Source organism: Vipera ursinii, assembly GCF_947247035.1.
Source record: "Vipera ursinii genome assembly, chromosome: 6".
NCBI lineage: Eukaryota > Metazoa > Chordata > Lepidosauria > Squamata > Viperidae > Vipera > Vipera ursinii.
In genome coordinates this window covers 703939-729785 of record NC_139515.1, presented here as the reverse complement: position 1 = coordinate 729785, position 25847 = coordinate 703939, and the positions used below count along the sequence as shown (strand labels likewise).

Genomic DNA, 25847 nt, shown 5'->3' with positions numbered 1-25847 from the left:
AGGAGGAGATATCCTGTGGTTAAGAAACTCCTGAGCTTCGATAAAATGTGTTTGTCAGAAAAAGGGCTCCTCGGCTCCTTCTGATTCTCGGCCACCATTATCTGAGATGCGTCTCCTTGAAACCATCTGGGGAATCCATGGGAAGGGGTCAGAAATGTCAAGATTGTGGTGGTTGCAATTATGTGATTAAAGCCCCACCTCTTTTGGTTTTTAATGTCCTACCATTTGGTGGTGCTATCTCAGCGGTTTTTGACCCTCCTTGGACTGGGGTGTTGGGTGTAAAGCAGAGTTTTGTCCAGCTACCACCTTGGCATCTCAAAATGTCCATTACATTCCTCAGCTGAGAATTAAAATGGTGGAAAAGAAGGAATGGTGTGAAAACCTTAAAGCAACTTGGGTTTTCTTCTTTTGCTGTAGAGTGGAAGGGCCCGATAGAAGCCGCAAGATGAACAATGAATACAAGAACGGGCTGGACAGTATGGAAGAAATCCCTCTGGAGGACACAGACAGAACCAGCCTGGAGTTCAGAGTGCTGATGGCCTATGCACAGCGGCGACTGTCTGCAAGCAAATATGGGCAATTACTGGAAAGAGAACCCAGAGTCCAGGAAGAAAGGAAACGGGTTGTACAAGTCAACACTCTAGCCAAGGAAGAAGAAGTCCCCTTTCCAGAAATTTCTCCAGAAGATCATAAACCACCAAACCAGAAGGACCAGAAAAAGGTGGTGAAGAAGAAGAAGAAGAAGGCCAAGAAGGCAAAGACAAGAACCAACTGGAAATGCTTCTGTATTCCTTCTTGCCTAAGGCCACAAGCAGAAGACACCAGGGGCCAAAGAGTATTCCGAAAGCAGGACTCCGTCAACGGCCATGCCATGAAGCTGGTCTCCAGAATTCAGGGTTTATCAGGAAGGCAAAGTAGGCTTATTATTCATTAGGGTTATATACAGTAAGCTGGAATAATTTTGGTAGCATAACGGTTCTTATAAATGACCTTCTGACAACTTACGGGGGGAGGCTCAGCTAATCTCAATGTACACATGTTGTACTTTGACAATAAAGGTTTATTTATTATTATTATTTCTGATAATGGTTGACCACAAGATGGCAACTGCAGGGTGTGCTTGAAGCTTTTATATGCTGTGAAAATAAGCAGAGTTTCAATCACCTCTCGTTATTTTTGATTGCATACTTTTGTACGGACGTGTACAGTAATAAATTTATTGACCGTCTGTGAGTATATCAGGTCTATATATCTACTTAATATAGCCTTTGCGAGAACAATGATACGTTTATTGCTTGATTATTCCAGTTTTTATATTTAAATGGAAAATGTGGACCTGATTTTCTTAAAAAAGTAACGTTTCCCTTCCCCTTTCTCAAACGAAGTGTGGACTTTCTGTGATAAGGAAAAAGAGAGGAACCAACGTATGGTAATGGCGGGTGGATTGCTACCAAGAAAGAACGGTTTGTTATGATTTATACCAGGGATGTCCAACTGTGGCCACTTTTAAGACCTGTGAACTTCAACTCCCAGAATTCCCCAGCTCGCCAGTGAAGGTGGTCCTTAACTTTCATTTAACAACCATTTGAAGTTGCAATGGCACTGAAAAAGGTGACTTATGACTGATCCTCATACTTACGACTAGTATAGCACCCCCTACACTCACAAGATAAAAACCACTTGCAGCATCCTGGGGTCATGTGATCACCATTTTTGACCTTTGCAGCCAACAAGCAAAGTCCAGGGGAGGAACCGGATTCCCCTGGTGACTGATTCCCTTCACAATTGCAGTGATTTGCTTAACAACTGTGGGGGAAAGGGCCATAAACCTTGGGCATGCTTAAGAAAGATACCTCATAAGTCATAAGTCAAGGACTACCTGTAGCCTTCATGGGCCGTTCTCCTTTCCCTCCAAAACTCTGTGGTGATGGAGCCAGCCTGGATTCCAAAATGGCTGCTGTTCATGTTTCTGCCATAATGACCGAAGGCATCTTCTGATTGTATGTTCTTGAATAAAGCATTCGCTGGAGGGAGATGGTTGAATGGAATTGTTCCACTCTTGTTTTGCTTTCCTAGATGACTCGGACATCCCTCGTTTGGCAGAGAGACTGGTTGAGATAGTGGATTGTTCCAGATTTCCTGATGGGAAGAAGAGCATCGTGGTAGTGGAACGGGCACTGAATCTAGAAGAAGACGGTGGCTCAGCCAGCAAGCCAATCCCACCAGCTGAGGATGATGGATTAGGTGAAGTGTTTTTCCTTCATGGGGATATTTCTTGCTACTGATTTTCTGTTCACACCCCTTGTCCACGTGGGCACTGCCGAAGATTTCCATTAGGACACAAGTTCTAGATGAGGCCCTAACTTGCTTTCTATATGCCTCATAGCAGCTCCACCCATTTCAACTCAACCATTCTCCACAATATTTTACCGAGGGCTCTTGAATGTATTCACAGGACATGCACAGGGCAAAAGATTTCCCAGGCTCCTGTTCAACTGGTGATTGAGGGACTTCTAGATCCTTGTTTCCAAACCATGGTTACTCAGCAGCACTGGCATGGAGAGGCCATCTTGCTTAGCTAAACAACAGGGCTCAAATAAAGGACTTGGAAAGGAGGGGTTAGCAAGAATACACCTCCATTGTCTTTGGGGAGCTGAACTACACCCAACTCCTCTTATAAAAAAAGGGAAATCTGTATTTAAGAGGAAGAAGAGAAGAACGCGGCTGAGGTTTTCAATTGTATAGATCAATGTTCCTCAACCACTTGAAGATGTGTAGACTTCAACTATGGGGAATTCTGGGAGTTGAAATCCACGTATGGCCAAGGTTGAGGAACATTGGTATGGATGATACAGTGACCAGGTTAGGGCTGGCGTAGCCTGGAACTGCGTAGTAAACCTGATGTTGCAAGAGGTAGAACTTCCCCCCCCCCAAACGGGAACCTTTGCCAGCTGTATAGGAACCGGCTGCTTCAGTGCCCCCTGCTGGCCAAGGAGAGCTGCTGTGAGCATCACAGCCTCTTCCAGCCATTTCTGCTTCCTGCTGCAGCAGTGGTCCTCTGGCCAGCCAACCCAAAAGCTCTCCTTCCGTTGGCCCTGCAGTCAACCTACCCCATAGGCCACTCTGAGCAAGCCTGGAGAAGCAACAGCAACAGCACTTAGACTTATCTACCACTTCACACTGCTTTACAGCCCTCTCTAAGCAGTTTAGAGAATCAGTCTGTTGCCCCCGATGACTTGGGTCCTTATTTTACAACCTCGGAAGGAGCGAGGGCTGAGTCAACTCTGAGCCTGGTGAGAATCGAACCGACGAACTGCAGTCAGAATTCGCCTGCAGTGCTGCGCTCTAACCACTGCGCCACCAGCAAGCGTGGGTCATGAAAGGATCCCCACAGAGGCCTCTTTCTCTGGAGGGGACATCTGACCTTATTTCAGATTTTTCATCTGAGAGCAGAAGCAGACCAAACCGGACAACATCCTCCTCCTTGGTTGCAGGGGACAAAATCCTTAGCGTGATGGAAAATAATCTAAGGCATCCATAAGCCGCCTGTACTTTGTTTTCCATGCGGGTGAGGCTTGTGGTTGGAACAAACCAGGGTCCTGAAAGCAGGAGGAGACTGGAGGCATTTATTTATTTATTTTATTTTAATTCCATTTATATCCCGCCCTTCTCCGAAGACTCAGGGCGGCTTTACAAGCTTAGCAGTAGCCTTCATTCTATGTATATGCCTGCTTGTTAGGGCTTTCACACACACACCCCAAGCGGCGTTATTACAAAGTCAGCTTAATTGCCCCCAACAATCTGGGTCCTCATTTTAGGCGCCTTGTCTACTGTTTATCCAGTAATCTTTTTTTTTTTCTGGAGAAAATCTACTGTATGTGGTCAAAGGAGTTGAGAACAGCTTGATGGCATCTAAGCAACCAATCATTTCTTACAACCTCATAAGTCCAAGCGCTTTGTTATTTTACTTGCTGCCTTAAGAGAAAATGAACCAGTTATTTTTATCTTTCCACCAGACAACGAACAAAAGGTTATTGATGCAATAGTTGCCTTGTTACGGAAATCAGGAGATGAACTGGAGGAGAAGGTAAGTACGTAGCCTAAGGTGGCAGGGACTCCAATGCTCTGATTTGCAAATTAATTGAGGGAGCTCTCACTTCCCTCCCTTGTTTGTCTTCATTTACAACATAGTGCCCGGATTTCAGGGCTGTCTTCTCCAAAAAACAAATAAATAAAAACTCTCCTAAAAGCCAGGCGTGACCTCCTTCCAGCAGAGGGAAAAGCCATTCCCTTGAATTCAGAGAGAGCACGGAGCAATTTGAGGCTTCATTAGATTCCCCACCGTCAAAGAGAAAACTGCTCCGAGAATGCAAAAATTGGCCATCTCTGAAATAAGTCATTATTTACAAGTTCCCCTGTCTTATGTTGAGCACGCAATTTCCCTCCCCCGCCCCCTAAAGTTCAACTCTGTGATTTTTCAATTTTCAGAGCACCTAGAAGTATTTTCACAGACTTGGATTAGAAAGGTGATTTTTAAAAAAATCACAGAGTCTGTAATCCTAGACACCCTTACCTGGGAGTAAATCTCATTAAAGTCTTTGGAAAAGCCACGAATAGAGACACATTATTTCACTGGAATAAACTCTCAAAAAAGCCACCATTATCATAAGAGGGGCATAAAACAACCTAACTTATGGGTGAGGGTGGAATAAAATACGGAGAGAGTCCTAAGTAACTCACTTTGAGCTCCCACAGACATGTAATAGGATATAAATTTGATACTATCATAGCTTCTGAGATGTTAAAGCTCAAATTGTCTTCAGTGATAAAGTCATCTAGACCAGGGATTTACAAATGTTATCAAGAGGAACCATTTGAATGACTGAGCATCTTCTTGCTTTTGGCCCTTAGTTTCTCATGCAATCTCATCAAAATGCAGAATAGAATACAGAATAACAGAGTTGGAAGGGACCTTGGAGGTCTTCTAGTCCAGCCCCCTGCTCAGGCAAGAAATCCTATAGCACTTCCGACAAATGGTTGTCCAGTCTCTTCTTTAAAAGCTCCCACTGATGTACCACCCACAACTTCAGGATGCAAGCCGTTCTACTGGCTGTCATTCTTGGGAAATTTCTCCTTACTTCTAGGTGGCTTTCTCCTTGATACGTTTCCATCCATTAATCCATTCCACCCATTTCTTGAGGAATTCTTGTTTGTCTTCATATAACACAATTTGAGAAAAGAAAACAATCTGACCTAGACGACTTGTTGAAGAATTTGGCTAGCTAAATAAATAATAAATAAAACGAATAAGCAAATAAATAAGCAACTAAATAAATTTTCTCTTTCCTCTTCCAGATGAAGAAGGATAAGACCTTATGCCAGTGTATCTGGGACATGATGCCCTCCTACGCCTTCTTCAGGAGAGTGGCAGACCAGTTCCTTGAGGAGATACCCACAGACTCCACGGTCAGTTCAGAGGATGAACTTAAGAGGATCAAACTTGCGTTGATTATGGAAGCCACCACCAGACTCACTGTGATGGACAACCACCCCATGAATCTTGTGCTAGGCTTTGGAACAAAATATCTGCAGGAAAACTTCAGCCCTTGGATCCAAAGCCAAGGGGGATTGGTAAGCGATAGTCTAAATTTGCTTTTCTCAGCTGTAGCAAAGTTTAAGATGGATGGACTTCAACTCCCAGAATTCCCCAGACAGCACGCTGTCTGGGGAAGTCTGGGAGTTGAAGTCCACCCATCTTAATAGTTTCCGGGGTTAAAAAAAATCACCTACAATTACTACCTTCTTCTTGAAAGAGCTTATGAAAACATATGCGGTTACAGGAATAAGAATGGTTTAAATGAACTTGAGCCACATGTTCTTAGAAGCTACGGTCTGTTGCCCACTTTGAGAGAGATAATTGTACAGTTTTTTGCAGTCTGTAGAGGGCATCAACTTTAAAGGAAACCAGCGTGTTCGTCAATATTATTGTTCCTGTAACTGCCTATGTTTTCATAAGCTCTTCCGGGAAGAAGGAAGTAATTGAACTGAAAAATTAAATCTTCTCAGAGAATTCCACGAATGGTATCTCTGCAAAATGACGCAACGGAGGAGGAGATTTTTAAGAGCTTTTAGGGATTGATGAGTAGGACAACTGCTGGGAATCCCAAGGATTAAATTTTGGTTAATCCATTGATTTTAACACAATATTGCAGTATTATGCCACAAGACTTTAACAGGGAAGGTAGGCATTTTGTGGTTTCACGTTTACAGTACTCAGCAGAGTTTTGGGAACTGAAGGGAACTCACACTCTTCTCAGCGCTGTCTGTATGTGCCACCGCAGCAGTTTTTTCCCCTCCCTTTCTCGAACAAAATCTATTTTCTTCTGAATAGGGATACTTTCAAAAACAGCAGATCTGTAGCAAGAATATTTATTAATTAAATTTGTATGCCCTTTGTATCTATCTATCAAGTGACTCTAGGTGAGATATATATATATATATATATATATATATATATATATATATATATATATATATATATATATATATATATATATGTATATATATATATATGAGAGTTCTGAATTTTTGCATTAGATTTTGCATAAAAACAGACAAGAAGATTGACATTTGTGGGATTTGAGAATTTGGGGCTTTTTTTTGTTCCTCCTCATTTCAATGCTTGGATCATTTGATGCTGGGGCTGATTTCTGTGTTAGTCCCGCCCACTGAACTGTAGGAATAAGCTGTAGGAATAAGCGTGTAAATTCTGTGTCCTTTAGGAAGGCCATCTTCATATTCAGCAGTCTCTAATTGAGTTCCAGAAACGTTCTGTTGATGTGTGTTCTGCACACGTGTGGCTGAACAGACGGCCCACAAACCACCAGCCATGTTGGTTCGCGTGCTCGGTAGCTCCTTTCACGCCCCAAAGGCAGGCATAACAAAGAGGGGAGTTCTCACAGACCATCCGTGACAAAGTGTTTCTCAGCTGAGAAACGCCGGTCAGTGCGTATTCAAGCTTCAGGCTCACAACTCGCAAGAAACCTGGAAACACGTATAAATCCCACCGACCCCCTTTCTCCTTTTCTTCCAGATGAAAGCCTTAGGATTACCAGACCAGGAAGAAGTTGAATGAGGAAAGGAGATCTTCTTCAAGAGCGTTGGTTAATACGGAGAAAGTGATGGGGATGTGAGAGGAAAAAGGCAAACCTAGCCACTCCCGTGATTGCCTCCAATATGGGGAGATGATTGCCTCCAATATGGGGAGTCATGGAAACTTTTGAAAGACCAGCAATGGCAGCACTGGATGTCAGGGGACGAGGGAGGGTCTGCAATGGCTGATGCTGTCTTAGTCCTGCTCAACCTGAGCAAGAGATGAAGGAGCCGTGCGTCCTTCTTACCAGAGGGATCGGAAGTCTTTGGATGGGAAGAAACCACTTATTTTGCAGCTTTGGCTTCAGGTTAAGCACGCGACTCATCCTTGCTTCTTCAGTCTGCATGAGCACTTTAGGGAAAGAGAAGTGGTTGAGCCAGGGACGTGAAGACGAACGCCGGGCTGCCATGATCTCCTTTCCCAGAAGGTGCCTGAAGGACGGTATCCCAAAAAGACAAGATGGCGGCTACATCTTGACTTTTTGTGACCTGCTTGCCTTTTCCCCTGGGGCCTTGTCAACGTTGCTGCTTTCTTTGGCTTAATGGTCTTTAGATGCTTGCTTATTTAGTTGAACAGACCTCTCGCTGCCTTTCTTGGGGAGGTTTGGTACACGTGTAAATAGAAAATGACACAATGACTTTGGCCCAAGGAGGTGTGTTTAGGGATGATAGACCCGAATTTGGATCTGAAAGTGATTAATCCTAAGAGACAAAATTAGCTTAAGTCACGACAATTGATTCAGATGTACATAACTAATAGAACAATAAAACAAGTGACACACACACACACCCTTCTTCTCTACATTTTCTTCTTTAGTTCCTCTGCTGGGTGAGCGCGGTTCTTCCCTCCTTCCTTGGTATCTTAAAAGCTGGAAAAACGAGCCTGGAATCACGGTGTTCACCTCTTCAACTTCTCTTAGAGATGAAGACGGCTTTCTTGGTTGTGAATTGAGACCACTCTCTCAGTAATGAGGTTTTTGAAGAGTCACACGCTAATGATCAACACTGTTGTTTCTCTGAGCCTCGAGTCCCCTGGCCTTGTCTAAGTACCAACAACAACAGCCATCACTTTGGGGTGTTTTGTTTTTGCACCAGGTTGTCCCAGGGACTGATGGTCTTTAGGGCCGAGAGGAACATACTGACCCAAGGTCACCCAGCTGGCTTCAGGCAAAGGGAGGACCAGAGTTTGCCTCTCCTGCTGTGAGTCCAACAGCTTGTCCACTGACTGGACCACATGGACCAAGAGGGAGGGAGCGGCCCCCAATCCCCCCAAGACTCTGTGGCTGAGGGGGAATTGGAACTCAGGTCCCTCCAGTCCCAGTCCACCACCTTCACCACTACATCCTGCTGACCTCTCACAGTTACCTTCAATCTTGTGTCGCTTATAGGAGAAACCAATCAGACTTTTAAGATTAAAAAAAGTGCAAACCGAATTCAAGGCAACAAATCTACTGAAGTTGCCTCAGCTTTCACTGAGTTAGCTCTGAAGATGCAGTCTTATTCCTCAGAGATGCAAGACCAAAAACCACACGCAAAGGAACCACTTCTGGTAGCACACGGCGATAACAGTCATTTTTATCAGAAACCATCAAAATTTTAAAAAAGCCAGAAAATGCAACGGTACTGCAGAGGCCACATCCTCAGCCCCAGTTCAATTCGCACAAGGACTAAAGCGTTTCCTCAGAAGGGGTGGAAGTGATTTCTTTTTTAGATTGGAAAATGGGGGTTTGACCAGGGGGTACATTTTGCAGTTCTGAAATTGTGGAAGAACCCTGCAAAGGCTGACTCCGTGGAGTGCGGTTCCGTGGGAAAAAGAGTAATTCGGTGGTTTGGTATTAAAGAGAAACATAGTCTGAACTATTGCAGTGCATTTGGGTATTGCTCTCCCAGCTTAATCCTAGAGATCATGCAATTTTTGCCAATAACCACATTTTTTAAAAAAAGCCTCAAGAAAAATATTGTTGAACAGCAAGTGTCGGTCAAAATCCGGGTATGTTATTGACACTTATCCACAACTGCAAAGCGTCGTGATTTCTCAGGGATTTCGCTTTTGAGAGGCCGAGGCCATCCACGCATCAGGAATCCTACGCAGATTGAAAGCAAAATGGGATGAAATGGTCCAGAAAAGAAACCTGGTAGAATTGTTGCAGAGTAACAGAGTGAGCGCCTGTTACTCGTCCCAGCTTCTGCCAACCTAGCAGTTCGAAAGCACGTAAAAATGCAAGTAGAAAAATAGGGACTACTCTGGTGGGAAGGTAATGGCGTTCCGTGCGCCTTTGGTGTCTAGTCATGCCGGCCACATGACCACGGAGACGTCCTCGGACAAGCGCTGGCTCTTAGGCTTTGAAACGGAGATGAGCACCGGCCCCTAGAGTCGGAAACGACTAGCACGCGTGTGCGGGGGAACCTTTACCTTTACCTTGGTCTTCTTAGGATACCCAACGGTCCAATTTATGGTTACTCTGATGGCTGAGGGGAGGGGGAGGCGAGGAGATTGGATTTCTATCTCTATTTTGAAGCACCTCAAAGGTGGACGAGAGAGTCACAGGTGATCCCGCACCAGTATTAAAAAAAAGTACCTCCCACGTGCCCAGAAGGCCACAGGGTCTCCTTGAAGTTCTGGCCTCCTGTTGCTCCAGAAGAAACCCAGAAGGCAGGAAATAGAAGCTAGGAAGTCCTATCACACGAACACAGCTTCTGAATATGACTTTGGTAATTGCTGGAGCACAGTTGACTGACGGCCCCAGCCAGATGTGCAGAATGCCGGGGTTATTTTGCACAGCCATTTCATGGCGTGTTGCTGCCCTCTGGTGGACACCGATTGAATGAGCAGATGTTTGGGTGGGTTGTTTTTCTGATTCCCGGGAAGAGGAATTTTGCCCACTGAACGTTGGATTTGCTCCTTCAGTTAAGACTTTCTTCTTTCCTCCATCTTCTGCCTCCCTTCTATCATTATTGCAAGAAAACCAACTTATGGGCTTTATTGGGAAACGGAGTATAAGCTTTTAGTCTCACCGGGCAGGCTGGCTTATGGGTCCTGGGTGGGGTGGGATGGAAATGGAGGCAATCTTCAGATTGGAGTACAATCTCTCTCTCTCTCTCTCTCTCTTCTCTTTCTCCTCTCTCTCTTCTCCATCTCTCTCTCTCCTCTCTCTAATCTTCTCTGTCTCTCTCTTCTTTCTCTCTTCTCTCTCTTCTTTCTCTCTTCTCTCTCTCTCTCTCTCTCTCTTCTCCATCTCTCTCTCTAAACTTCTCTGTCTCTCTCTTCTTTCTCTCTTCTCTCTCTCTCTCTCTCTTTTGAAGGAACAAGAAATAAAGCATTCTTTTAAAAAAAAGAAAAAGAAAATTAAGAATGGAAGTCTTATTTGGAATTTTCGTTGAAAGAAGAAAATATTAGGGGAAGAGGAGGAATGACATGGCAATTACCCGAGAGAAAGAAAGGCAAAAGTCATAATTTTAACCTCTTTCTTTCTTTTTTCTTTTTCCTTCCATCCTTCCTTTCTTTTCCTTCCTCCCTTAAGGCAAAGCTCCGCTTTCCACCGCGGACTGGAGGTCCCGCTGCCCGGGCGGGGGGCGGGGGGGGGGCGTGGCCGGCCGCAGCCCCTCCCTCCCTCCCAACGGGGCGGGGCAGAGCGGACGCCGCCCCTCCTGGCCCCGCCCCTCGCTTCGCTTTCGATTCCGGCTGGCCGGGCGGCTCCGCGGCGGCGGCGGCGGCGGCGGCAGGCATGGCGGACCCGGCGGTGAGCGGCTACCTGGCCAAGGTGCTGTGCTCGCGGGGCGGCCGCCTGCCGCTCTCGGAGCTGCCCGGGGAGGCGGGCCTGTCGGCGGGCCAGCTGCAGCAGGTGCTGCGGGACGCGGGGCCGGAGCGCTTCCTGGTGCAGCCGGGGGTCTCCGGGGAGCCCTCCGTGCTGGCCGTCTCGGCCGTCCGCCTCTGCGTCCGCCAGGCCTGCCCGGGCTGCCCCGGGCTCCACCTCTGCAAGCTGAACCTCCGCGGGAGATGCCGGGCCGGGTGAGAGAGGGGCGCTAGTCCTCGTGATCTCCGGCTGGCCGGGGGGGAGGGGCTGGCGGGAGAACGGGGGGGGTTGTTTCGGGTCAGGGGGGCTCCGGGGCGCGGGAGGGGGGAGGGGAGGGGAACTGGGGCGTAACCCAAAGACGGGGGGGGCAGCTGCGCTTAAGCCAGAAGGGAAACCTCTGCAGCCGGGAAGCCCCTTCCCCTTTTTCCAAAAGGAAACTCGAAGCGCCTTTCCAAACCCTCCCGTGTGAGTGGCCAGAAGGCCACAAGCCGCGTCTCGACCCCCGAGCACTTTTTGTGGCTTCGTTTAATCGCGATTTCCCCCCAACCCCCCCACCCCACCCCGTTGGAGCCCCATCAGAGGCCAGGCGAGACCCTGGGAGCCGCCCGGGACCCCCCCCCGAAACGGGCCTTGGTGCCTTATTTGAACCGTTTCGAATCCGGACCCACCCAAACCCCAGCCGGGCCCCGGAGGTTTGGGGGCCAGAAGCGGCTTTCTGCGAATTAAAATGGTGGTGGATTAAAAGGGTGCTGCCCACACAAAACCATTTGCCCCAGCCGGGGCTCGACCTTGTCTTCAAAGGGACAAGAATTGGTGTCAGCAGGTCTAAGAGTTGGGGGTAAGAGTGAACGTAGTTTTTGTTTTATTTTAAAGGCAGCTTATTTATTTATTTATATGGCTTAACGGCCAAACCCAGCAAAAAATTAGCTGAATGCCGCTTATAAGAACGGCCGACTTGATCTCCAGGTGGAGAATTGGACGATCTGGTTATTCGCCGGATCAAAACGTTGTGAAATGGTTCGGGGAAGTGGCTTGAAGATCTCCCAAGTCAGTCTCCTGGAGATCTGGTGGCTTTATTGATGCGTGAAGCTATTTGCCAGATCAAAACGTTGTGAAATGGTTCAGGGAAGTGGCTTGAAGATCTCCCAAGTCAGTTTCCTGGAGATCTGGTGGCTTTATTGATGCGTGAAGCTCTGTAGGAATCTGTTCTTAATTAGCTCCATTATAACTCAGATTTTCAATATACCAAGCATTTCCCTTCTGGGAAAGAGTAGCGTAGCTTTTCCCGTGAGGCTTAGAAGTATGTTCTAGAAGAGTCTGTCTCAACCCTGGCAACTTTAAGATGGGTGGCCTTCAACCCCCAGTCTCCCCCCTCTTTATTTCTACAAATAACTCAACGTAACGAACTTCAATTTCCTCCTATTTTCCCCACAACAACAATCCTGTGAGGTGGGTTGGGCTGAGAGAGAGGGACTGGCCCAAAGTTGTCCAGCTGGCTTTCATCTCTAAGATGGGACTTGAACTCGGGGTCCCCTGCTTCCTATCCTGGTCCCTTAACCACTAGGCCAGGGGTAGGCAACCTCGGCTCTTTTATGACTCGTGGACTTCAACTCCCAGAACTCCTGAGCCAGCCATGTTGCACTAGACCAGGGGTAGGCAACCTCGGCTCTTTTATGACTCGTGGACTTCAACTCCCAGAATTCCTGAGCCAGCTGGCTCAGGAATTCTGGGAGTTGAAGTCCATGAGTCATAAAAGAGCCGAGGTTGCCTACCCCTGCACTAGACCAAACTGACTCTTTAGACTAGACATGTCAAACTCACGATGTCACGTGACGTCGCGCAACGTATTGGGACGGTTTTGCCATTGCCGGCAATGGGGCGGGTGCGGCTTCTGCGTGACACCTCCGGCCCTTGGGCCAGCAGTTTGACAAACCCTGCTTTAGACCATAGTTTGTGTTAATCTGATTTTATATCAGTGGTGACTTTCTCAAAGTCCTGATATGGCCAGACTTTAACTCGTATCCCAATAGATAAAATACTGGAATACTGCTATCATGTTGCCCCTGTTTCTTCCTAAAGAAAAGAAGAAATAGGGGAGACATGATAGCAGTATTCCAGTATTTGAGGGGTTGCCACAAAGAAGAGGGGGGTCACGTTATTCTCCAAAGGGCCAAAGGGAAGGAGGAGAAACAGTGGTTGGAAACTGACCAAAGGGAGAAGCAACTTGGAATTAAGGAGAAACTTCCTAACAGTGAGGACAACCAACCAGTGGAACAGCTCGCCTCCAGAAATCGTGGGTGCTCCATCTCTGGAGATTTTTTTTTCCCTTGTCTGAAATGGGATAAATTCTCCTGCTCATGCAGGGAGCTGGACTAGAAGACCTCCAGGGTCCCTTCCAGATCCTATCCTGTCCTGTTCTGTTCCGTTCTGTTCTGTTCTATTCTAGATTTGCATTCTGGGATTTTTCACTAATGTGGATAATATATTTGCTTAATTCAATTTGGTTACCCTCTGCATATTACAACATTTTCTTACTAGAGGAATTTTTTTTTTAAAAAAAAGGACAGAGTACAACATCAGGCATGTCAAACTCGTGACATCGCGCAGTGTATTGCGACTTCTTCCCCATTTCTGGCAGTTCGACAAGCCTGGAGGATCAAGATACTAAAGTAGTTTCTGGGGACTAGTCAAAAACCAAACAAATTCTACTCATTTTACTTGGGGCGTTTCAAAATAGAAAATTAAAATTAAAATGCAGATTAAAAGAAGCTTCCCAACAGGCGTGAATGGTTGGTTTGAGGGTTGTTTAGCCTCTTGAGGTTTTCACTGTTTTTGTCTGCAAAGGAGAAGGAAGATTTTTGTGGAAAAAATGAGTCGAAATGTTGAGGGGCGAAGGGCACAATAATGCCAGGGATCGAGAAAGGAAACCAGCAGCATCGGAAGCAGACTTTGGGGGTACTTCCAGATTTCTCTAAGGAAGAGGGAGATGTCACAAATTCCACGGGTTGGGAGGAATTGGGGGGTCTTCTACCCCAGTGTGGGAAAACTCTCCTGCAGCACCCTGACAGGATATAAAGACTAGGAGGGATCTCTTGAGACCATCTAATCCAGGGCTCTCCAACCGTGGCAACTTTAAGATTTGTGGAATTCAACTCCCGGGGTTGAAGTCTTCAAGTTGCCAAGGTTGGGGACCTCTGATCTAGTCCCCCTTGCTTTCCAGAGCCACCCCCCTCTTCAGCCCTTCGAGGCTCCTCTTCTCTAAAACGCTGACTTCTTTTTGCTAGGAAAACGGCACAGCGTGAGCGTTGGGGGTGGGGTGGGGGGGACTGCCAAGTGGCTGGCCTTGGAGATTGTAAATATGGAGCTAGCGGCGAAAGATACAGAGGCCAGAGGGGAGCTGGCCAGAAGTTTTCTGCAGAGATTATTGCTGCACAATTTCAAGCCCTGGAAAGCAGGGCCGATTTCTGAAGACCCCCCACCCTTGAATGTGCAGGGCAGGGTCTTCAGAGGCAGGGGGCGGGCGGGGGGGCGGAAATGCATAGAACTGAAGCAAATGCAGGAAGGGCTAATAATCAAAGAGTAGTTGATTTTAGTCAGTGTTTTTCTGGACTTCAACTCCCAGAATTCCCCAGCCAGAATTCTGGGTATTGAACTGCACTCATCTTAAAGGGGCCAAGCTTAAAAACGCTGAGATGAAGGCTGGCTGATTTCTTGGAGCAGAAACTGACATTCTTTGGCCAGTTTACAGATTGAGGGAATAGAAGAAGCAGCAGAGGAGGTGGAAGGAGGGGTAGGACGAAAGGAATTGCTGAAAACTCTGGGAAAGCCAACAGTTGTGAGGCCGGCGGGTGGGTGAGCATCTAGCTTACAAAGGTCCCAGGCTTTGCTGCTCAGACTAAGTTGTGCCCTGTTTTACCTTCACAATTGGGCTCCCATAAGTCCCCTTTGTGGACTGAAGGACCACCTTAGCCCCTTTAATGGCTTAAAAATGATTACTGGCGTCCTGTGCCAGTGGGCTTGATGGCCTGGGCACCAGGGAGCCTTTTGTTTGTTTTTTTGCTGTGCAGTCTGACATCAAAGACTGTATTAGTCACCCATCTCTCCTCCGTGCCAGCTACAAACCTGGTCTTCGGTTTCGATTTCCTTGTGAGCTGCAGGAGGAACGGTGGAGCGTAACCTGATCTGATTTGGCACCGGATAAGTGCAGGCGGAGGGGGCCAATTGTGGCTGGCCTCTCCCTTCGCTAGCCTCTTCCCAGAGACTCTGGGAGGGGCTTATGGGTTACAGCGTCCCACCGCCAAGATTTGGGGCTTGCAGACCCCCAGTTAAAAGCAGGATGCAGAGACGGAAAACTTTCTGCCCCATCTGCCCGTGCCTTGGCTGAGTGGGCAAGAGGCTGAGCCCAGTGCCAGTGTCACCCTGTGGGGGGGGGGGGATGCTGAGGGTCAGGAAACACCCAAGGGACTTACTCAGGGCTGCAACCGGTAGGAGAGAATGAAAGTGGGTTAGTGGAGACTTGCAAAGTTTCACATCGAGCCGTAAACTGCTTCACGGAGCTTTGGTTTAAGAGAGTGACCGTAAATCTTCTCCTGGGGATTTCTGGGTTACGGATGGTGGGTTTTCTGCATTGTTGTGTCTGAATGCAGCCAGCTAGTTAGTGGCTGCCTCAAACCATGAGCACGAAGCCCCCAAAGGCCTTCGGAATCGGAAGGAGGTGAAGTTTAAAGGTGTGGGGTTTTTTTCCAGTCTGCTCTTGTTCCACAGTGCTGAAAATGTAACTTTTGTATTTAAATGTTGTTATAATGCAGGCAATCCTCAACTTACAACACTTCATTTAGTGACAATTTGAAGTTACAACAGCACCGGAAAAAGTGACAATGACCGATTTTCACACTTAATGAGTGTTGCAGCATCTCCATGGTCACATGATCAAAATTTAGTCACTTGGCAACTGGCTCATATTTATGATATTTGTAGTGTCACAGGGTTGTGTGATCCCCTTTTGTGACCTTCTGTCAAGCAAAGTCAGTGGGGAAGCCAGATTCACTTCACATCCGTGTTACTAACTTAACAACTGCAGTGATTCACTTAACAATGAAGAAAGATCATAAAATGGGGCAAAGTTCACTTAGCAACTTTCTTAGCAACAAAAATGTTGTGCTCGATTGTGGTCATAAGTTGACTGCCTGCATGTATGTGGAAATTAAGCACTTTTTCTCACTCTCTAATGAACCAATTCACATTTAGCTAGTAGCCCTTATTCTGTAGAGCTTGCAAAATAAGGATGATACTTGCCTGGATAATATATATATATATATATATATATATATATATATATATATATATATATATATATATATATATATATATATATATATATATATATATATTTAAAAAAACTCCCGGTTGTCTCCTCAACTTTGAATTACAGTTTAATGACACAGCGGTGATTTCAATCATGTGATTCAATGAAGTAAGTGAACAAAGTTAAAGGGAAGATAAAAGTTTGTTTTTTGGTCATGACTCTGTATGCTTAGGGTTTGAGGCAGAGTTTTCCCACACATGGATCTATTTCTCTGCAACAGTTAACTTACAGGGTTGTTGCTAAATACATGATGAATCATCACTATGTTTTAAAGCCCCAAAAGTTTTGGTGGTGTGTGTGTGTGTTTTTAGGTGTGACTGTCACTGCTCCTTATACTTCTCAAGTTTTCTTAAGACTCAGTCCTTGGTATTTTTTTCAGTGTGGGCTAGCATTTCAGAGTTGAAAGGAAAAAATAGGATTATGGGATATATAGAGTTTCTGTAAATGCAACTATAATTTTAAGAACTTTTGAGTAGTTTACTTATCTCTGTTTCTTTTATTCTCTTTTAGTGCTTGCAAGTATTCGCATGACATTTTATCAGAAACTAACCGGAAAGTTTTGAAAAATCACGAACTCTCTGGCCTTAATGAAGACGAACTGTGTGTTTTACTTTTACAGAACGACCCTTTTCTTTTACCTGATGTAAGTTGTGCCAACTTATAGCCTGGTTATTTGTTACAAAGCCACCAATCTCAGGGACCTGGGTTTTAAAATTGGTTTAGCAAGAGTAGATCTTGTTGACTTAGGTCAGACTTGGGATAATCATATCAGAGTGCTGCTTCTGATATGAAAGATAAAATCCTTGCTCAATATAAGGAGTTAGGGATGTTATACAGACACATGTTATATAGACACAACTTGTTTGAAGATTACATGTTATTTGTGGGATCTGTTTATTCAATTTCTATAGCTGCCAGTCCCAAGAGTCACCTAGAGATGGCTAACAAGTGTTAATACACAAACTTTCCTTTCAAGTCCTTATTTTTGAATGGCCAATGAATATACAGCAGGGGTCTTCAAACCTGGCCCATTTATGACTTGTGGACTTCAACTCCCAGAATTCCTCAGCCATTGTGCCTGGCTGAGGAATTCTGGGAGTTGAAGTCCACAAGTCATAAAAGGGCCAAGTTTGAAGATCCCCTGATATAAAGGATAATGCAGTGGATTCCATGTTACCCCTTAACATGTCCCCAGACTCCCAGAGATTCAGTGAAGGTCCCAAAGCTTGGTCCCACACATCTGGGGACTACATAAGTAGTTTGTACACTACTAATGCAGGCAAATGAGGAAAGATAAATTGTAGGAAATTGAAAGAAAGAGGAAAAAAAAGACAAGCCAGCCAAATCCTACAGTAGTTTTTTCCGATTTACTTTCTCACTGGAGTACCAGCTTTGCATTTCATATTAAATCATGATTTAGTATCATCTCTTATCCATTAGATCAATATTCTGTATTCTGCTGCTTCAGTTTTTCCCCCCATATAGTTTAAGCTATTCCACCCTACTTTTACATAGCTGCCAGATCTAAGTTAAGACATATGTTGAATTATGGATGTATGTACAATACATGTGGTCTTGTAACATTGTTGAAGTTGGGTGTTTTTAGGGTTAGTATTCATGTACTGGGTTGTTACTAAATTCTGAGTTGGCCTGATAATTTTAAAAAGATACATTGGAACAGTCTATCTTTAGAAGTTCTGGCTTCTCCATCTCTGGGGCTTTTCTTATGAAGAGGCTGGACAGTCTCCAGTAAGAATTGGTTTCCTGACACATTGCAGAGTGTTGGACCAGATGAACTGGTAGTCTGTTCCAGGTCTGTAATTGTAGACAGTAAGGAAGATGACATTGATACTTAGGCAAAAAGGGTCTGAAATATTTTTAAAGTTGGGAATATCCATGGAAGCAGCTTTTACAGACACCTCCCTAATTCACTGACGTATAAGGAGGGGGAGCAGGTCCAGCACAATCCTTGCCAGATTCTGCTATTGTACCTATTATTGTTCCGTCCCAGCCTACGTGAGTCCTTGTTACGCTCACAAGGAGAAACCCTCTTCCAAGAAACAGGCAGGAACCACAAGAAAAAACCAACCCCTTTTATTATTCACAGACCTGAGTCAGTGTCCAAGGCCAACAAACACAGTCCACAGAAACTCGATCCTCAACACGAACAGTTGCCCTCAGCAACCAGCACATCCCACACCTTCCCTTTTTATAATTCTGCCAAGGCGTGGCTTCCTAATGCCTTCTCCTTTGCCTTTGGAGCCGCCCCATTGCATCCCTCTGTCCTACTCGCTTCTGTTGCCGGTGTTTTCATACATCCTGGATTTTTCCCAGCTGTGCTTCATCACTGTCCAACTCAGGCTCCCAGCACAGCCATGTCTCGGCCTGAGCACGAGTAGAGGGGCCGGGCTCCTCGTCCGACTGTAAGTCTTGGAGCTTCTCAGAGCCTTCCTCTGACTCTGATGTCACTCTGGGCCCTCCTCCTCCTCTGATTCCTCAGACTCAGCTGCTGGATCCGCTGGCTGGCGAGGAATCACAACACTTATATCCAACCTCCGTACAGGTTGTCCTCAACATACAATCCAGTCACTTGGTGACCATTTGAAGTTATGACTGACCTACCTGGCTGGTATTTACATCCTGGATTTGAAATTCTGAAAGCCGTGCACTTTCGCGCAGTGATGTTGTATGCTTGGCAACCAGCTTGCATGTGACTGCATTTTACGACAGGTTTTGCCCCAAACCCCCATTTACTTTGAGGACTACCTGTAAGCAGTTTCAAGCTTCCTGTGAAGTTGATTTCATAGCCTGGTCTACCAACTGGAACTGACATCAATTCTCAGATTCTGTGAAGGAATTCTAAAACCCTTTTAAAAAGCATCAAAATTCCACAGTCTTGGTATCTTAGCAGATATGAATGCAAGTCACTTTAATTCTGGAATATGGGTCGAATTTTGCTGTGGCTTTTTTAAAAGAAGGGTATTTAAATAGATAAGGCTAAGTTAGCATCTCAAAACAGGTGCCCAGCAAGTTAATGCCTGGGATGTTTTCCTGCTTCCTGTGCAATCCCAAATATTGGCGTCTTTCTGCTTCTGTCTCTCTCCAGGTGTGCGGTGCCTATAACAAAGGGGATGGGTCCTGCATTCAGAGGGATAATTGTTCCCGGCTTCACATTTGCCGCTATTTTCTCAAAGGAGAATGCCGGTTCCCCCGTTGCAAAAGGTCTCACAACCTTCTGGACCCCCATGCTATGAGTCTGCTGACTTCCGAGGGCCTGGATCGAGACACCATTTGGAACTTCCAAACCATTTGCAGTGCCAGGATTGCTGCCTTCATAAAGGAGCTCAATTCCTGCGGTAGTGAACCTTTTACACACTCACAAGATTCTCCGTTTCTCTGTTTCAGAACCTCTCTGTTCTCATTCCCTTGTTGAAACTCCTTCCTTCATAATTTTTGTGAATTTTTTTTAAAAGGAAAATAAAAATAATACAAAAATAAAGTGTAAGAAAAATCGAGAGAAAGCTAAAAGTGCAAAAAAAATAGGGCAGAAAAAAAATGCTATCCAATCTTTGCAGCAGTTTTATGTACTATTATAAATTTGCTCCCTACCTATGTTACAACACACTTCTTTCTATAATCCATCCTGTCTCATCAACAAAACCATAGACGCCATCTCCATTCTTGTAGGACCCTCAAATGGTGCACCTGCAGCGGATAAGGAACGATTAAATACGCGTCCAAAAAATGAGAGACCTCCACCAATTAACCCAAATAATTTTGTGAAAGTTGGCCACCCTGACCAAGGTAAGCCAACTCTTTTTTTAGCATCTTTGGCTGTTCTAGGCCAGCCCTGGGTGTCAGCTGGGCCTGTCTGTAACAAAGCACACACTTCTGTATTTGGGTGGGTCTTGGGTCATGTAACGTGGGAACCCACCGCTCTGCAGGCTCAGTTCATTTGCATCTGGGTGGGAAAATACACCGTTCTGTGGTTTTTACCGAAACAGGATACCGTGCCCCTTAATTTCTCCCTTTTTATTTATAGGAGCTCCTCCTCCGAAATATCTAAGTGCCGAGAAGGGAAAAACTGATGAAATCTGTCTGTATTATGTCTGGCAGTTCTGTAAAAATAAAAGTAAGTCACAGCGAAGATGGTTGATTTGTCCTTGCGAGTTGTAATACCTTTGCAGGTTCCACCCGCCTCAGCCCTCCCGTTTTCACCTTTTTTTTTTATGCCCCTGCTTGCTTTAGAACAGGGGTGTCAAACTCAATTTCATTGAGAGCCGCATCAGCATTGCAGTTGCCCTCAGGGGGCCGGGTGGGTGTGGCCAGGGTGGGCGTGGCTAGAGTGCGTATGGCCTACTGGGTGGGCGTGGCCAGCTCTACATCGTTGGCATCCAGGGTGCCTATGGGGGCCTGGGCAGGAGTGGGACAGGTCTGAGGGTCTCTGGGCCAGGGCCAAGGCAGCGGGGGCCGTTCCCTCACTGTTTCCAGGATGGCTTCACGGGCCACATGAAACCACTTCGTGGGCCGGATCCGGCCCCCGGGCCTTGTGTTTGACATGTCTGCTTTAGAAGCAGCAGGCGGGTTGACAAGGTCCCTGGGATGTTCAGATGAAGCGAGGGATCCGCTGAGGTCATGGACCGGGGGCATGATCTGCCTTTCAGGAAAGAGATACAAAGGCTCTTTAACCTATAAAGCAGCAAAAGGCTAAGGTGGGCTTGCAAGTCCCAGGCTGAGGGTGAAGGCCACCCTGGGTTGTTTCCAGAGAGCAGCGGTTGAGCTATCAGTCATGTCTGGTTCAGTATTTTGAGTTCAATGCATGTCACCACTCAACTCCCAGAATCCCCCAGCCACAAAGTCCAGACATCTTAAAATGGCCAAGGTGGAGAAACCGCTCTGGAGTAAGAGAAAGAGGGAGCAGAGAAAGGCAAGGAAAGCTAGTGGGTTTCTTGGATCCAGAATGACTCCTGGGGGATCCCAAGATGTCTGGTGGTAGCTTCCTTGGCAGTTCTATAGAAACAGATTTTCATGGCTTTCTCCTGGAGATCTAGTCCAGCTTATGTAACAAACACCGTTTGAAAAACCAAAGATTTGCTGCTTTATTATAGGAACCTGACTGTTGCCTTTGAATTTACATCGATACTTCTTATCGTGTAGAAAATTATGAATTAGATTTTTGCTTTTATCCATCGGCTCGGAAATGTAACCCAAAATGTATTTCTCTTCCCAAAGACGGTCAGTCGGTCTCTGTACTTTTGTAGTAAGCGTATCCGTAAGCTTGCTTTATAAACATGGTTTAGATTATTTACTTTACTCATTCTCTTTGTAGATAATTGCAGTATGATCCATTATGATCTTCCTTACCGGTGGCAGATCTCCACCAGCAACGGCTGGAAGGATCTTCCCAGAAGAGAAGAAATTGAAAAGGCTTACTGTGACCCAAATATTACCAGGTAGAAGATAAAATTGCACACTTTGTGTAAAAGAAATAAATAAATCTCAGTGGAGGTTTGCTTTTCCATAATGGGATTGAAGCCTGCATGCTTCCCTCTTGAAAAGGGGGGTGGGCTAGTGCCAGGGGCCTCTGCCGGGAGGAGATATCAGAATCTCCAAGGCGGCAGCTGCAGGATTGTGGTTGAAGCCCCCCTCTCTTTTTTTTTTTTAATTGAAAAGTTTTAAAATACAATTTTCCTTTGAAAAACCCCCCTTCCCCCTCCCTCCTCCCCTCCCTACCTCCCCCCTACCTCCCCCCCTCTCCCTCCTCCCTCCCCTGCCCCCCCCTCTACTTCCCCCCCCCCCCGACTTCCCAGAGCAAAATACAAGGTATATATCTAAAAAGCAATCATAAACAATCATATACTAACAATTATAAACTCTAAAATCCATCACTCTCTAGCTTATATAGAGTAAGCCACTAAATATATATGAACTAAAATAAAAGAAAACTAACATCATTCCCATCTATGTTCTTCCACAATTCACTATTACCTAGACATATTCTCACTTACACACCACAAGCTCCTATCCCTATTAACCTCTCTAGCCAAAATAGGCTATAATAGATAATTCTTACACAAATTAACCCGCATTAACCCACAAAACTTTCTTCCTCTTCCTCTATAGTTAATTATCCATTAATTCCAAATTGAAAATTCTGTTACCATACATAACGTCCCAAAACTCTTAAAAACTCAACTACCACTTGACTATAAGTATATTGTGGAAGTTCCATAGATTTCTACTGGTCTTATTTTTTAGTCTTTTTTGAGCGTTTTAAGGCAGCACGCGTCACCCTCTGTTCTCTAAGATCATCCAAAAGAGTTGCAGCTTGATCTCCTCCTGTACCCTTCTCGTCCATCTGTCCATCTTCATCCTCTTGACATTCTCCTTCTCCAGATCCCTCTACAGCTTCCAGAAGTGTTGATGGGGTTGCTTTTAAAAAACATTGTTGTAAAAATCATGCGCTTGCTTCACAGTACCCAAACAGTACCTTTTGCCATCATACATGAAGCTCAGCCCAGCTGGGATCTCCCATCTGAACCTTATATCTCTTTGCTTGAGCTCTTGCACAAGAAATATAAAGTCCTTCCTTCTCTTTAAAATCTTTGGAGGAATTTCTTTTAGAACCAAAACTTCTTGACCAGCAATCACAACTTTAGTATCATAGGCAGCTTGTATAACTTCATCTCTAATTTCCCTTTTTACAAAATAGACCACCACATCTCTAGGCAACTTTCTCTGCTTAGCAATCCACGAATTCACACGAAACACTTTGTCCATACCTTGTTTTATTTCAGATGCTGGATGGTTCAATACCCCCTCAAGAGCCTCAGAAACCAGCTGCTTTAAATCTTCCTTAATATTCTCTTTTAGGCCTCTAATTCTAACAGCAAACTGCATCTGGTAAAATTGAGCCAAACTCTGTTCATTATCCATTTTGTCTTTTAAATCTTCAATTTCCAATACTTTTGCTTCTAATATAGCATTCTTTTGAGTCAAATCTTCCACTTGATCATCCAGCACCTCCACACATTTAGCTACTTTATGCACTGAGGACAAAATGTCTACCTTCATCTCTCTAAGTTTCTGTTCCATCCTTTCTTCCATTCTCTGCTCCAATTTCTCCAATTTCTCCTCCATCTGTGCAAATTTAACACCCATTGACTCCAAAATTAACTGGGTATGTTTTTCAAGATCCTTCGATGTCAATACATCAGGAGAATGCAACGCCTGCAGTAATGATTGTTGTTGCACCGGAGAATTTCCAGCACTCCGAAAAGTTCTAGGGGGAGGTTTAGCCGCCATCTTTTACTTACAATTGTGACGCACTTTCACTTTAAGTTTTAAGCAAAGTTCATCAAGCTTGAGAGTAAAATAAAATAATCCTCTTCATCTCTTTATCTTTCCTACTTGTACTGCTCTGCCTGCTCTTTTCCTTTCATAGTCTCTCCTTCAAGCAGGGATGGTCGCAGACGCCTGGCTCTGCTCCATGAAATCCGGAGCAGAGATGCTGGCCAGCTGGGAGCAGCCCAGGCTACGGGGGAGTTCAATCCTTCAGCCGCCCAAGCTCCAAGCTCAGGCGGCCCCGGAGAACTCTACCCCTACCTGGGGGCTCACCCCCTCCTCTTCTCCCGAGGAGGGGGCTTCAAATTTGCCCGAACAGCTGATCGGCGCTGTTTCGGGCGAAAAAACAACAGCTGAGCCGCGGGCAGCCCGGGAAGGCTGTCTCCGTCGCCGCGGAGCCACCGGAAGTCGAAGCCCCCCTCTCTTGTACTTGCATGCAGGGGGGGGGGGATAAAGCCACACCTCTCCCCCTGCAGATTTTTACAGGTACCCCAAGGACACCTGGGATTCAGTGGCTCTGCGTCTCAGCTCACAGAAATAGCTGTTTATTGCAAGAAAGATAGGTTGCCTAACGTTAGAGATATTATGGAAACAAGCGGATCTCTAGCTGAGTGTGCCAGCCAGGAGGATTTAAGAAGGCCTCGTAAGAAAATGGTGTATATCTTTGTTACTTACTGCAGGGCTGGCCATTCAAGTAGCCGTCTCATCATGTTGTTCCAGGAGTCAGCTAAGCTGGCAGGAAACACCTTGGTCTAAAAGAAGCCTTAGCCTACAGAGCAGGGGTGTCAAACTGCCGGCCCGCAGGCCGGATGCATCATAGTGAAACCGTGCCCACCCCATTGCCGGCAAAGGCAAAAAAGTCACGATACGTCGCGACACATCACGTGACGTGTGAGTTTGACACCCCTGGTATAGATGCTTCAGTTTCCCATCGTTTTTGGAATCTGGTAGATAACCATAGATGCTTAAGTTCTCCAACTCTCAAATATTAATATTTCCTTTGTAGCAAATCCTTAACTTACAACCGTTGCAGCTTCCCTGCTGTCACTTAATCGGAATTCTGGTGCTTGTCAACCAGCCTGCATTTGTGACAGTTGCAGCATCCCAGGGTCTTACGGTCGCCATGTGGCACCTTCCAAATTGCCTTCCAATTAGCAAAGTCAAAGGGGGAAGCTTTGATTCACTTAACGACCGAGGGATCCCCTGAGCTACAGCGATTTGCTTAACTAGTGTGATAGAAAAGGTCGTAAAATCAGGCGTGACACACATGGCAACCACTTTGCGTAGCAAGGGTCCCCATTGTCGAGAACTGCTTGTCTGCACTTTAAAATTGTTAGGGCAGAAAAGGCACTCGCCCTGGTCACTCTTGGAGCAAACCAATATTCCTGCGAATATATTTGCTGATTTTGACGAAGCTAATTTCCCAATAAGCAAGCAGATTTATTTTACTTTTCATGAGTCAGCTGCACTTTCCCATCGTATTTTATGATGATTAAGCGGTAAGGAAACTGATGTTCTGAACCAGCCCTCTTCTGGCCTTGTAGTAAGGCAAACCCCTATTCAGATAGAAGAGACTGGAGAGCGTCCAAGGCTAAAAGGCGTCTGCCAAGTTTTATTACTCAATTAACAAAAACACTAGAGCTTGACTCCTCAAGCGGGAGAGTTGCTTTCAGCAACCAGCCCCTCCCCAAACACTCCTTTTATTAGGAGCTCAGGGCGTGGTCTCCCTGTGCCTCCTCCCGAGGAGTCCCACAGCCTTTCTTTGTTTGTTCCTGCTCGACTGCCTCCTGCGTCGGGCGTCCTTGAACAGGGCCAGCTGTGGGTCATCATCCTCCGCACTATCGGGCTCACGCAGCTGAGAAGAGGTCCCCGGCTGAGGGCTCTGCAAAGCCTCCAAGCCATCATCAGCCGGTTTGTCTCCCTCCTCCCCCTCATCTGAGTCATCCGATACATCGGAGCCGGCTGTCGGACCCACCGGCTGGCCCTGAGTCACAACAACTGAGTGCATTTAATCTACAGAGAGGTGTGTGTGTCTCCCCCCCATCACAGTTTTTTTGTGAATGGCCCATCATTAGAATGAGGTTTTCTTTTACACACGCACGCACACACACACACACACAGAGCTTTTCAATGCTCCACCTTCCCAAATCTCAGTCTTCAAATGCATCAATTGCTTATTTTTTCAGCTCCGC

General features: G+C 45.8%; 2 protein-coding genes across 7 annotated transcripts in view; both read left to right on the top strand.

Moving 5' to 3' along the window:
* Nucleotides 1-15: 15 nt before the first annotated feature.
* Nucleotides 16-8590, top strand: BCL2L14 (BCL2 like 14). Its single transcript, XM_083365919.1, has 5 exons — nucleotides 16-914; nucleotides 2077-2244; nucleotides 4017-4087; nucleotides 5356-5631; nucleotides 7094-8590. The coding sequence occupies exons 1-5, from the start codon at nucleotides 353-355 to the stop codon at nucleotides 7133-7135; spliced, it is 1119 nt and encodes a 372-aa protein (XP_083222045.1). The 5' UTR covers nucleotides 16-352; the 3' UTR covers nucleotides 7136-8590.
* A 2210-nt stretch (nucleotides 8591-10800) lies between these two features.
* LOC310642481 (protein mono-ADP-ribosyltransferase PARP12-like) overlaps nucleotides 10801-25847 on the top strand; it is a 33139-nt gene continuing 18092 nt past the window's right edge. For 5 of the 6 annotated variants that reach the window (XM_083366209.1, XM_083366210.1, XM_083366207.1 and 2 more), the window contains exons 1-6: nucleotides 10801-11161; nucleotides 16822-16954; nucleotides 19418-19670; nucleotides 19999-20115; nucleotides 20354-20443; nucleotides 21641-21764. In XM_083366209.1, the coding sequence (XP_083222335.1) occupies nucleotides 10878-11161; nucleotides 16822-16954; nucleotides 19418-19670; nucleotides 19999-20115; nucleotides 20354-20443; nucleotides 21641-21764 (1001 nt within the window). In that variant the 5' untranslated portion in view covers nucleotides 10801-10877. The remainder of the gene's footprint in view (nucleotides 11162-16821; nucleotides 16955-19417; nucleotides 19671-19998; nucleotides 20116-20353; nucleotides 20444-21640; nucleotides 21765-25847) is intronic. The other variant, XM_083366208.1, reaches the window with a different exon arrangement.

Coding starts and splice junctions, on each gene's coding strand:
- BCL2L14 (XM_083365919.1), top strand. CDS start 353: ATGGTGGAAAAGAAGGAATGGTGTGAAAACCTTAAAGCAACTTGGGTT. Junction 915..2,076: donor GGGTTTATCAGGAAGGCAAA/GTAGGCTTATTA, acceptor TTGCTTTCCTAG/ATGACTCGGACATCCCTCGT. Junction 5,632..7,093: donor TCCAAAGCCAAGGGGGATTG/GTAAGCGATAGT, acceptor CTTTTCTTCCAG/ATGAAAGCCTTAGGATTACC.